Below are 14,315 nucleotides of genomic sequence, written 5' to 3' on the forward strand. Positions count from 1 at the left end.
TACTTGTATTCTATAAAGCATTCCATTCCGGAAGAATAAATTTCGTGCGCTCAAACCAACTTCCTTTTATATATTAAATAAACAGCGGTTTTATTCATAAACTTTTTTTTTTTTTTCAACTCACAGAAATCATGACAATTTAACTGTAAGTGGAACATTGAAAACGGTATTTGTTTTTGATTTACTACAGAGTCGGGAAATCATTTGTTAAACTGTGATGATGATGATGATGATGATGATGATGATGATGATAAGCCACCGGAACAAAGACTCAGGCTTGAACAAACAATATCTGAGTTTTAGCACAATAATGGTTTAATAGATACAGACCATAGAACAACAGACTTGTTTCATTTTGAGATTGGAAAAAACATCTTTGAGTTAATATCATTAATTTTCTGTAGCTTAATTCAACTGAAATTAATATCAACTTGTACATCACAGACCTGGGGTGCTTCAACACAAACAGGGAAACATAAAGAACAATGACCTATCATGTCTTTTATAAATCAGACAAATCCTTCATACAGTGAACACCTTGCAGATTATATGAACTGAATGACATTCCATGACAGTGTGTAAAGTAATAACTTGAATAAGGAATTTCTTCCTACACAAAAAATGAATAATTATGCTTAATTATGATATCATATACAACGGAAAATATTTTGATAATATAAACATATATGGACATGATACAATGCTGTCTGCTTTTAAAAAGTAATGAAAAAAAAAGTAACTGTCATGAATCAAAATTATTAGATATTATTTATAAACAAATATATTCCAAACAGAAATCTTCCCTAAACTCAAAAGACATCTGAAAGTGTAAACGTTCCTGTATAAACACGTGCCTTATTAGGAATCTCTGCCATGTCTGTTTAATTTCGCTTGGTTATGAATTTGAGTAACAATGTATAGACACAAATTATCTGAGCTGGGTTCATTTTATATAACACAAGATAGCAATGCAAAAGTACAACTGATTACCATAAAGATATTCGCCCTTCACCGGTAAAACCTCATCACTCAATGCTAGTTTCGTCTTTTACTACGGAAATAATACAGCGCATGCGTAGTACATCAAATGTGTAAAACTATCCACAGTATCAATTAAATCGTCCTTATTGAGGATTACGAAAATCAAAATGGGCGACAACTTAACATCGCCGAACCATATCCTAATATACTTTATCATTAACATAATAAGCTGTTTATTACCTCTTAAAAATAGTTTGATATCTCAAACACATCGCCACATCGACGGGACCGCCAGTGTTTTCATATTGTCTATCTAGGCCTCAGTGTTATTTAGTCCCTATCAGCGTAATCCTGGTCGGTTCGAGTGACATTTTATCAAAAAGGTTTTTTATTTAGGCCTCAGTGTAATCCTGGTCGGTTCTAGTGACAATTTATCACAAAGTCTTTATCTAGGCCTCTGTGTAATCCTGGTCGGTTTGAGTGACATTTTTGCACAAAGTCTTTATCTAGGCCTCGGTGTAATCCTGGTCGGTTCGAGTGACATTTTGCACTAAGTCTTTATCTAGGCCTCTGTGTAATCCTGGTCGGTTCGAGTGACATTTTTGCACTAAGTCTTTATCTAGGCCTCTGTGTAATCCTGGTCGGTTTGAGTGACATTTTTGCACAAAGTCTTTACCTAGGCCTCGGTGTAATCCTGGTCGGTTCGAGTGACATTTTTGCACAAAGTCTTTATCTAGGCCTCAGTGTAATCCTGGTCGGTTCGAGTGACATTTTTGCACTAAGTCTTTATCTAGGCCTCAGTGTAATCCTGGTCGGTTCGAGTGACATTTTTGCACTAAGTCTTTATCTAGGCCTCAGTGTCATCCTGGTCCGGTACAGTGACATTTTTGCACTAAGTCTTTATCTAGGCCTCGGTGTAATCCTGGTCCGGTACAGTAACATTTTTGCACGAAGCCTTCATCTAGGCCTCATTGTAATCCTGGTCCGGTACAGTGACCTTCTATCACTAGTCTCTATCGGTGTAACTCTGATCCGACAGAAGGACGTTTTATTACAAAGTCTTTAGGCCTCGGTGGACACCTGGTCGTGTATGCTCGTCGATAGATCACCTTCAGTAACCTTAGAGATGATGATGTTTTCCACGGAGTTACAGTCATTATTTTCGTAACTGATGGAATTTTTCACATTTTCATCATCACTCTCGATTGATTCACATTCAGCTTTGTTGTTGCCACATTCGGAGGCACCTCCAACGCCTGTATCACCGATGGGGTGTTTCACATATTGTTCGTGGACGATGCAGTCACATACAGTTCTATCATTGCCGATATCGTCACTCGCAGCTGTGGCGTTTCCAATAGAGTCGCATTCATTTGTGTCCTCGGTAATGGAGTGGCATTCGACTGCGTCGTCAGCGTGGTATATAATCTTACTGGTGGACGTGACAGATACAATGCTAGGCCGAGAAGACAGACGCGGTTTACGTACGTCTTCGACAGAATCAAACCCTTCATTTTGAAATGATTCAGTAACTGTATTCACGTAAGAGCTGGTGTTTCTAGTCGATGCAGAGTTGGTGGTTGTGCCTCGGACACCAGTAGATGTACTTCCCCTGTATGTTGATCCTGGTCGTCGTCTGTTTCTCTTCATTTTGAAACTTTTACGGTGTACGTACAATATCAAAACGCCCTGGGAAGCATTCAGGAATGTCACGATAAATGTAAATACTGTCAGTGGAAGGAACCCATCGATGAGCTGTAAAGTCCACGTAAATCCACTAAGTACAAACATCTTGAGAAACACCTGTAATGAAGATCGGCCATCTTTAGCAACTGTTGTGTCTTTCAACACTTTTTTACATTTCAATGTTTGGTCTTTAATGTAGCGGTAGGTCACGACAAAAAATACTGTATTCAATATGAAAATGATTATCACTGGAACAATGAATGACAATACTTTCCCGGTAAGGGAGGATATGAAGCAAATATTCCCGCCATATCCGATAGATTCACTTATGACTGCCGTGAGTACTACATTCAATGTTACTATTCCCAGCGCGAAACACACTGTAAATGAAGCGTAACGGCGTAAGGTTGTGTACCGCCTAGCATCGTCACTGAAATAGTCATCGGATACAAACAGTCTATACATATGGAACGTCCCCACCCCAGTCCAGGCGAGGTACACGAGCCACAGCACGTGCATCAGTATACCAGACACTGTACATGCAGCTCCATCTTCTGTTGTGGTAAAAGTTTGAATGATGAACATAAGTTGAACAAGAAACAATGACGTCATTAATCCAACAGTGTTCAACCCCGGTAGAGTTCTGAGGTAATCGAACTTGATGTAAGGGACGAACGTAATCAGGAGGCAGACTAGTGACATGCATACAAATACCAGCGTGAAAATGCGTAATGCGTTCTCTAGATCGTTTTCAGCAGCCGGGGACGGTAACTCACTCGCACATATCCTTACCTGTCCATTTGATATTAATTCAAACTCTGGATATTTTACTACGGCATCACTTCCGGCAAAGGTCAAGGTCATTCCGTCCTCATCAATCACATATTCGTCCGCGTTCAGGTATATTTGTTTACATTGCAGAAGTTCACTGACCTGAGATCTCCTAAAGGAGCGATGAGGGCTGAACTGAGACGGTGAGGTCTGTTTTATGTAACACTTGTGAAGGAGACTGGTCTTCCTTATAAGAATCGGCAAAGTAAAGGCTTTCGGGTCTGTAGACATTTTGAACGAGAACACCTTGTTCAAATGCCTAACATCCATCGTTTGACCGGGAAGTTCCACAAGATTCTTTTCTGCTTCGAAACGATTTATGAATTCAGTGTCAATTTCAAACTGAGTAGACAAAAGGATATCTAGATTCTCCCCGTGCTTGAGGACGGAGGATCGGTTGGGACACGCGATATGCGACATAGCCATGAATGAGGATATAGTTATGCCTAGGAAGCTGACGTGAAGAGTTTGACTGAGGTAAGTATGTACGTCAATACGGATTCCCTCCAGTAGCTCTGTGATGTAGACCCCCGACTGGTTGATTTGAGTCTGTAGACCCAGAGATAAGGAGTAGGACAGGTTGGTGGTGGTCTGTAGGAGGGGTTTACAGGTATCGTTGTAGAGATGTCGGCCCGGATTACACTTCACATCCCGACATTTTTTCTGTGGATTGATTTTGAAAATGTAATTAAAAAAATATTTCATTTTGTTGTTTTAGTGTAACGGTTGTAATATCCTACACACGTAGCCTCCCTAATCTATCCTTTACATGGTTTTATTTTCTCATCTCTTCCCTACTGCATTAATATACGTAAACGTCCAGTGCTGCCTATAGTCGTAGCCTCGATTTTCAGCTTGTATCTATTTTAGCGGTTTTTGTTTTTTCTAATACGTTGTATACAATCAGAATTAGTCAGAAAACGTAAACTCCAATAGTTCGTAACGAACGTATACCCACATTTGTCATGTATACCCACATTTGCCAAGTATACCAACATTTGTCACGTATACCCACATTGGTCACGTATACACACATTTGTCAGTTATACCCACATTTGTCACGTATACCCACATTTGTCACCTATACCCACATTTGGCACGTATACCCACATTTGTCAGTTATACCAACATTTGTCACGTATACCCACATTGGTCATGTATACCCACATTTGTCAGTTATACCCACATTTGCCAGTTATACCCACATTTGTCACGTATACCCACATTTTCACGTACACCCACATTTGTCAGTTATACCCACATTTGTCAGTTATACCCAAAACGTAAACTCCAATAGTTCGTAACGAACGTATACCCACATTTGTCATCTATACCCACATTTGCCACGTATACCAACATTTGTCAGTTATACCCACATTTGTCACGTATACCAGCATTTGCCAGTTATACCCACATTTGTCACGTATACCCACATTTGTCAGGTATACCCACATTTGTCACGTATACCCACATTTCTCACGTATACCAACATTTGTCACGTATACCCACATTCGTCATGTATACCCACATTTGTCATGTATACCCACATTTGTCACGTATACCCATATTTGTCACGTATACCCAAAGTTGTCACGTATACCCACATTTGCCACGTATACCAACATTTGTCAGTTATACCCACATTTGTCAGTTATACCCACATTTTCACGTATACCCACATTTGTCATGTATACCCACATTTGCCACGTATACCCACATTTGTCACGTATACCAGCATTTGTCAGTTATACCCACATTTGTCAGTTATACCCACATTTGCCACGTATACCCACATTTGTCACGTATACCAGCATTTGTCAGTTATACCCACATTTGTCAGTTATACCCACATTTGTCACGTATACCAGCATTTGCCAGTTATACCCACATTTGTCAGTTATACCCACATTTTCACGTATACCCACATTTGTCATGTATACCCACATTTGTCACGTATACCCACATTTTCACGTATACCCACATTTGTCACGTTACCCACAATTGTCACGTATATCCACATTTTTCAGTTATACCCACATTTGTCATGTATACCCCCATTTGTCATGTATACCCACATTTGCCACGTATTCCCACATTTGTCACGTATCCCCACATTTCTCACGTATACCCGCATTTGTCAGTTATACCCCCATTTGTCCCGTGTACCCACATTTGTCACGTATTCCCAACATTTGTCACGTATACCCACGGTTGTCAGTTATACCCACATTTGCCAGTTATACCCACATACCCACATTTGTCACGTATACCCACAATTGTCACGTATACCCACATTTGTCAGTTATACCCACATTTGTCAGTTATACCCACATATGTCACATATACCCACATATGTCAGTTATACTCACATTTGTCACGTATACCCAAAGTTGTCACGTATACCAACATTTGTCATGTATACCCACATTTGACAGTTATACCCAAATTTGTCACGTATACCCACACTTTCACGTATACCCACATTTGTCAGTTATACCCACATTTGTCACATATACCCACATTTGTCACGTATACTCACATTTGTCACGTATACCCACATTTTCACGTATACCGACATTTGTCAGTTATACCCCCATTTGTCACGTATACCCACATTTTCACGTACACCCACATTTGTCAGTTATACCCACATATGTCACATATACCCACATATGTCAGTTATACTCACATTTGTCACGTATACCAAAATTTGTCACGTATACCAACATTTGTCATGTATACCCACATTTGACAGTTATACCCAAATTTGTCACGTATACCCACACTTTAACGTATACCCACATTTGTCAGTTATACTCACATTTGTCACGTATACACAAAGTTGTCACGTATACCAACATTTGTCATGTATCCCCACATTTGACAGTTATACCCAAATTTGTCACGTATACCCACATTTTCACGTATACCCCAGCATTTGCCAGTTATACCCACATTTGTCACGTACACCCACATTTGTCACGTATACCCACATTTCTCACGTATACCCACATTTCTCACGTATACCCACATTTGTCACGTATATCCACAGTTGTCAGTTATACCCACATTTCTCACGTATACCCACATTTTCACGTATACCCACATTTGTCACGTATACCCACATCTGTCACGTATACCCACATTTGTCAGTTATACCCACATTTTCACGTATACCCCAGCATTTGCCAGTTATACCCACATTTGTCAGTTATCCCCACATTTGTCACGTATACCCATATTTGTCACGTATACCCACATTTCTCACGTATACCCACATTTTCAAGTATAACCCCATTTTTCAGTTATATCCACATTTGTCACGGATACCCACATTTGTCACGTATACTCACATTTGGCACGTATACCCACATTTGTCACGTATACCCACATTTGTCACGTAGACCTACATTTTTCAGTTTTAGCCACACTTGTCACGTATACCCACATTTGTCACGTATACCCACACTTGTCACGTATACCCACATTTGTCACGTATACCAACATTTGTCACGTTTACCCACATTTGTCACGTTTTCCCACATTTGTCACGTTTATATTGACAGATTGGATTTATCGTTAAGCACGTCTATATAAGCTCAGTATTCGTACGATTCGAGTTTATTCAAGCATATACACAAGTTACACATATAATAAGTAGTTTACAGAATTATCTGTCCACACTTAAAAATAAAGACAAATACTTGTTTATCAAATAGAAAAAAGTGGTGAAAATGGTAGTAAAATGAGTAAAAAAAAAGAAGCAAAAAGTAGTTTAAAATGAGGGAGCGTACAAACCTTCCATATATCATACATCTGGTGGCGTTGGCATGTCACTGGTACCACGTCGTCAAGGGGCTGCTCGTCATACGTAGTGAAGAAACTTCGGAGGGTGTTTTTGCTGTCTGTGTTGCCACCTAAATCAGCAAGATCGTTCACAAACCCCCATGGTAAAAAGTTCTTTGTAAACGTTCTTGACCATCTGGGACCATTACACCGTTCACACAAGCCGTTTTTGTATGGTAGCGTTTTCTGCATGGCCGGGTACGACTCACACGCCAGTTCTAACTCAGGGTTGTAAATATGCCAGTTTCTAGTCATATTACACGAACCGAAGAAGAGCGGCATGTTTATTGAAGGATTACAGACATCACAAAAAATGTTTTCGTGGTCTCTATATTGCGGGAAAATATCTGTGTTCTCGCAAGCCCACTGGACATCCGCGTCGTTCTCTGTCCACAAATTAACTTTGTTGCATTGTCCTTTTGTTTTATCCTCATCACAAGTAACCGGTATATCTGCCGGAATGTATTGGATGACACACTGTCCTGTTCTGGCCCGAGATATGATCCGTTCTACCGAAATCTCATTTTGAAATGGAATTGGCAAATGGCACACTAACCTCAGTGTATAAAACTGTACCTTTGTCATAAACACGTCATAGGAATCGGCCTGGTCCTTATTCAAATGACAAAATGCACAATATATGTTTCTGAACACCATCTTGGATACCTTACTTTCAACTGGAACCAACTGGTAAGCAGCCTCGATGTCATCATTCTGACATAGATATACTATGACGTCATCTGTATAGTTTGCCGGGCATTCGTTGATAACTAACCATTTATTAGGGTTTAATTCCGGAGAAAATGTTGAAAGCTCAAATTGGTCTATACATTTCGTTTCCGTTAGGAGTCTGACATCCGGGCAACAGGCATCCGTGTCTTTGAATATACAGCTCACGTCACATGAGCAGTTGTTTGACTTCTGGGTAAATATGACGTTTAGGAGTGAGGAAGCGCATATATCGTAGGACCCAGTCCTCAAATAATCATTAAATAACAAGTTCGTGATATTCACTGTGTGTCCGTTTACAACTATTTCACCGTCGTTCTCTAGGATTCTTTCTAACTTGCTTTTGAACTTTACGTTTTCCAATTTAACTTGTTGTTTAAATGCTTTTACAATATTTTCTATATCTGCCTCCTGCACTATGACGTCATACTGTTGGGAGGGTAAAAAAAACCAGTCGGCAACCGTTTTGTATTCTACTTTGATACTACCATCCATTAACGCAATCGTAGATGGATCCAAATTATTTTGGTTGCACATTCGACAGAACCAGTTTTTGTACGGTTGCTCAGAGTGAGCCACTGGGTAGTGTTCGCAAGCGTCCTTCAGACCCTGATCTAAAATATTCCATTTCCCCGTCACGTTACACGTTGATATCACGTTTGATTTGAGAGGCTCACTCGGATTGCAGATATAACAGAAAACGTTGGAATGTGTCAGAGAATATCTCCCCATTTCCGGTCCTAGATACGCACACACTTTGTCTACGTCAGCGTCATAATCGTTCCAGAACCTCGTGACATTACATGTCCTAATAACAGCATTGGTTGTAGGTATTTTCTCATTTACAAAGTCTTGTGAATACTTGACGGTACACTTAGCGTTGTATAATTCAGTTGAAATTTCCAGAAATGTAGAACAAAAGTTTAGGTCGTAAAATGTATCACAGTCAATATCTAGGTACCAATTCCTGGTAACGTTATACCCATTACACCGTGCATAACAAGCGCTTCGGAACGGTAGACTATACGGCCCGGCAAACACGGGGACGTTGTTAAGTAAGTCTAATAATGTCGGTCCCACTTCACAAGCATGGTGCTCAGCTGGGCATGTAGAAATCATCTCTTCGTATTTATCTTCTGAAGAGCCATTCGTAATCGGGTAAACATTTGTTCTGATCTTGTTAATGACCGGAAATGATAAGTACAGGTCCGGGCAACAGTTGTTATTTAACCAACAATCATTGTCACACTTGCAGTCTGGACAGCTGGAGCTAGAGGTGTAGTCCAGATCCGGTTTGATTTCAAACATTGAAGAATTACAGAGGTTCATACCACATACACCGATATACTGGTCCAGTAGTTTGTGGTGATCGAGGGTATTAACCACAGAGATGGCTGGTAGAAATACCACAAGGAAACTCACCAGGCCGTTACCAAACATGTTGGGTGATATGGTGGTTCTCAAACACTGATGTATTTCCTGAAAAATAAAAAGTTTAAATGAAATAGGAGCGCTAAAATCTCTATATTGTACAAATAATACACAAATCGGTTGACGTCGCAAAGCAACAGGTACAGCTACTGATGACTCATCAATTCTGTGTCATTTTTCAATCATTGCAATTAATTAACTCTTGAAATTCAATTGGGATCAATATGAAATTAATTACATTTGATGAATATCAATTTCAGAAGGACGCTAATCGGTTTATAAAATAGTTATTATCCAAATCGGAAAACTAAATCAATTGACTCAACAAAATTAGCTACTGCACTCGTGATATGCTTTATACAAAAACACTTCACAAAGAACGTTTGCCTATCAGGATTAACTCTTTGGCGTTCTCTGCCGTGTAGGACATATCGCCAATGGAAAAAAACAGAAAGCATCCGAGCCGAAACCCAGACTGCCAGACATGTACAGCAATCCAGTGTGATCAAACAGACTTTGAATTGACGTTTTCAGTTTGACATGTTTTATCCCCGAGGCAACATACCCAAACAATAAACCATTCAGTAACTTTATCACATCAGCCATATTACAAGTAAACACGTATTTACAATTGATGATTAAAGACGTCTCTCAATATAAAATATATCTAATCACTTTTTCTATACAGGACTACAACTTTTGTGAGGCAGTATACGGTAACGTTGGTTTTTTTAAGAAAAATGTGTTTTTTTCAATATCAATGCTAAACGAATTTAAGTCAATATACTATTCTATGTAAGCCATTAACAAGGTAGTGTTGAATATCATTCAATCAACGTGCTCTTGTGACTAAGTACAGAAAGGTCACCTTACACAATCGCCCAAGCTAGTGTAATGGGGAGCTAAACAGGCTGTGTTTTGAGTCGTTACTGACATTCAGGTGACATTTAAAATATATAACTATTATTACAACAAGGGCCAAGACGGGTAAATAAAATAAAGAAGCACGTGGTGGCTTTCAGATCACATGCTGTGTAGTACTATACATAACTTTACGTATTTTATCTACTTACGTATGTAGTGATGTGATAATTTGCTTTGATTTATTTTTTGATCAAACAAGTTTGTTTGTGTGAATAACGTGTAGTGTTATAGGAGTAATTGCAAATGAATACAAGTCAAAAGATACGGCAGATTTTAAGATGCTTGCCTGCTAAACTATCTTAATACGTGCATAGAGTATATGTTATAACGCACTAACTCTATGATACCAGGTAGAAACTACATACAGTCGAACCTCGTTATCTCGAAGTCGACGGGATCGTTGGGAAACATCGAGTTATTCCAGTTAAGCGAGTTCCAATGTTTTGCATGAAACTAAGTAAAGTGTTTGGTCAAATATGAGGTTATAAATAAGTCGTTGATTTATCGGACAGTCAACGTATTTAAACAGTCGATAAATGACAAAAAGATAACGATGTAAAATTTAAAAAAAAAAACCAGTTTATTCATAATCATATTAATTAATTAATTAATGTTACAGTAAAACACACATACAAACAGGAAGAACGTCTACTATAAAACGTACATGCCGTCTCTTCCAATGCGGAAATCAAAGTGCGCAAGTCTTTACACAAATCACTGTATTGGAGTTGGATTGCTCAGTTGATTTCGACATTCCGAAATTGGTATGAGTTAATCAGGAAACATATCCACATTTATAGACCCCAATGACACTTGACATCTCCTCAACACGACGTACTCAACAATAATTATCGTATTGTTCCTATAATCTCTCAATTAATTATCAGTGCCATACAAGCTCCTACAAAAAAAAGATAAACCGGCGAACCAGTCCTAGGCTGTGATTTTTTTTCTGTGGAGCTATTTACACCAATCGGGTCCCGATTGCTATTTACGCATGACCGCACACTGTAACCCATTTTCCGGTTAGAATGTTGTTAAGGACTTCCTACCCTTCGTAATACACATGTTTTTCTTGTCGTATTTTCGTGTCGTCATTTCCGTATTGCGTATCGGACATTCCATTACCGTAGTGTAAATTATAGTAACAACGGGTAAACAATAGTACACGTGCGTGACGATGATATATCAACACCCGATTTGAATCTTACTTTTTTGAAAAAATGCATAGTTTGGACGAAAATAGTAAGTTATTTCTATACAGTAAAATTTAAAAAAAAGTATGCAGAGGAACACTACCTATCGTTACCCAACTTTGAATATAGAAAATTGATGGCAAAGCTGAGACTAAGCAACCACAATTTAGAAATTGAGGCTGGTAGATCTAAAAAGATTCCTCGACAATCCCGACTATGTAAATTCTGCAATACTGTAGAAGATGAAGTACATTTTATATTTAAATGCAAAATAAATATAAATATCAGGACTACGTTTCTCCAAAAAAATAAAATTAACCCATCATTGCCTGATCTACAAAATTTATTATTATTATTGTCATCTAATGACCCACAGCTTTTGCAGGAAATAAGCCTCTTTATTAAAAAGTCATTTGAACTGAGGAAGACAGGCTTGCAGAATGCATAAGTATGTAGTTTTTGCTGTCCATTAGACAGTATCAATGTTTGTTTGATGTTTGCAGCTCGATCCTTGTAAATTGGATGTAAAATGCAATAAAGTTGATTGATTGATTGATTCAGAAATAAAGCTTATGATACAAAGACATTAATTAACTCACGGTAAAACACTTCACCTGTACGTATCACGTGCTAACAGTAGTTCACAAGCTCTTGGTCGCTACGACTTATGTTGTCGAGCGAGTTACGCTCTGTCAGATAAATCGGTTCACAAATGCAATAACAATAACTCTGTGAAAATAGTAGTTTGTAAAATATCAACATCCCTATAAAATGCAAGTGTATGTGAGTGTACGTAATAACGGCATACCATGCGATAGCCTATGGTTACATATGTACCTGACATGTTAATATACCATGCGTAAGCAGGCTATGGAATGATATCCAAAATGTACATGATTGAGAGTAATTTTGTTCCATAAAAGAACAGTAAATTGACAATAAATATAGTAATTTATTTTATTTCCGTCGTTTTTGGTATAGTAAAGAAAATAAGTGTCATTATATAAATTCTATCCCTCTGCAAAAAGTTCCGTTTTTTTTCCAAGGTAAACTCTCATCAGGATCAAAATTATTGTAAAATGTAAAATAAATTAACTATAAAGACTTTGTGTATATTTGGCTCAATTTTTCACTCTTTTTGTATGTAACTATGTGTCCTGTTTGCTTTTAGCTTGTATTTTATAACTTCTATCCATACAATTTCAACAAAAAACGCTTTTTGTAACATGTTGTAGATATTTTATGATAAATAAACTATTTGTAGGGTTGATTAGCAATGTTCATTTTCATTATTTTATTGTTGTAATAGTTTTGAACAATGCAACACGCTCAAAATATGTGAAAGTGTTGAATTTGACAAAAATTCAATTTATCGGTATTTTTTACAAAAAAATCCCGAGTTTATCGGAATGCTTTGATTTTCATAAAATCATCTCTACATAGTGACATAACCATTATGTGAAAATTTCATTGAATTCTGCTGGCTAATTGCGAAAGGATGGAGCCTCCTTAAATTTGTTCGATTTCGTTCTTTATCACCTTAAACCTAGATTTCAGATTTTATTTCCAACACTCAGACATGAGGTGCATTTAGATAACGAGCGAAGCTCTTTAATGCATCTTTCTTGATATTTTTTATAACTTATTCGAAGTTGTTTCCTGTACTCACTACTTATTTGTTCATATTTGTTTTAGTAGTCCATGACTTGTCTGTTTTATATTTATTCTTGATCTTGTTGAAGGCAATTCTTTTTAACTTACAATATTTATCGAACCACGGTTTATTCATATCTACTTTTCCTTTACGTCTTTTTTGTTGTGTTCCACACACTTAAGATGCCGTTTTAATAAGAAATTGACCAAGGTCATTAACCACCGCGTTGATTTGTTCACAGTTTACATAATCACGATCATTCATTTGGTCTATAGCAGTGCTTATATCGCGGAGTTCAAGCTTTACATCTATATTAAGTGCCTGTGTGAATACGTCATTTTTAGATGTGTCCCATGTGACACGGTTATTATCAGAGTTATCCTCTGTCTTCTGTAATGGGGGTTGGGTATCGCATGTTAAGTTCAACACGAAGTGGATTTGATTGTGAACGTCCGAAAACGTTGGATTAAAATAACATATTACGAATTCTGAAACAAGTTTAAAAGCTGAACTATCTACTATAAGATAATCTACTACACTTGTATCTTTACATGTCGTTCATCCTATGTGTTTATCTTTACATATTCGACCATTTGCAATAAAAAGAGATGATCTCTTACATACTTCAATTAGCAGTTTCCATATCTTATTGTCTGGCTTTATTGTGACTATATCTTTGAAGGGGGGATATTTTGCTCAATAAGTTGACGTACACAGTTCATATTGTCAATATCTTCATTCTTATCTACAACATTTGATATACCTAGTAGTCTTTCATCAGGTTAGATATAGTCCGGTATTGTCGAGGTTCTTGCGTTAAAATCACCTGCCAGGATAACATTATCCTTTCCTTGTGAAACATTAATTAACTCTTCCTCTATTTCAGTAAAAGTTCTGGAGGAATGTAGATACAGCCAAGTAATACATTTTCAGTCATGTTCGAAAAGTGATTCGAAATTTCAAACCATTGTACAAATTCGGACTGGGGCTTATAGAATTTTAAAAACCTCGACAAAACTTGTTTATAAATTACAATT

At 37.8% G+C, this 14,315-nt stretch overlaps 1 protein-coding gene across 1 annotated transcript in view; it reads right to left on the bottom strand.

Moving 5' to 3' along the window:
* Window positions 1-1,416: 1,416 nt before the first annotated feature.
* The window catches only part of LOC110459296, a 19,137-nt gene continuing 6,238 nt past the window's right edge, over window positions 1,417-14,315 (bottom strand). Inside the window, exons 2-3 of the mRNA XM_021511479.1 lie at window positions 7,297-9,552; window positions 1,417-4,161 (exon numbers count right to left, since the gene is read on the bottom strand). Coding sequence (XP_021367154.1) covers window positions 2,044-4,161; window positions 7,297-9,513 — 4,335 coding nt within the window. The 5' untranslated portion in view covers window positions 9,514-9,552 and the 3' untranslated portion in view covers window positions 1,417-2,043. The remainder of the gene's footprint in view (window positions 4,162-7,296; window positions 9,553-14,315) is intronic.

This window comes from Mizuhopecten yessoensis, unplaced genomic scaffold (genome assembly GCF_002113885.1).
Source record: "Mizuhopecten yessoensis strain PY_sf001 unplaced genomic scaffold, ASM211388v2 scaffold10007, whole genome shotgun sequence".
Classification (NCBI taxonomy): Eukaryota; Metazoa; Mollusca; class Bivalvia; order Pectinida; family Pectinidae; genus Mizuhopecten; species Mizuhopecten yessoensis.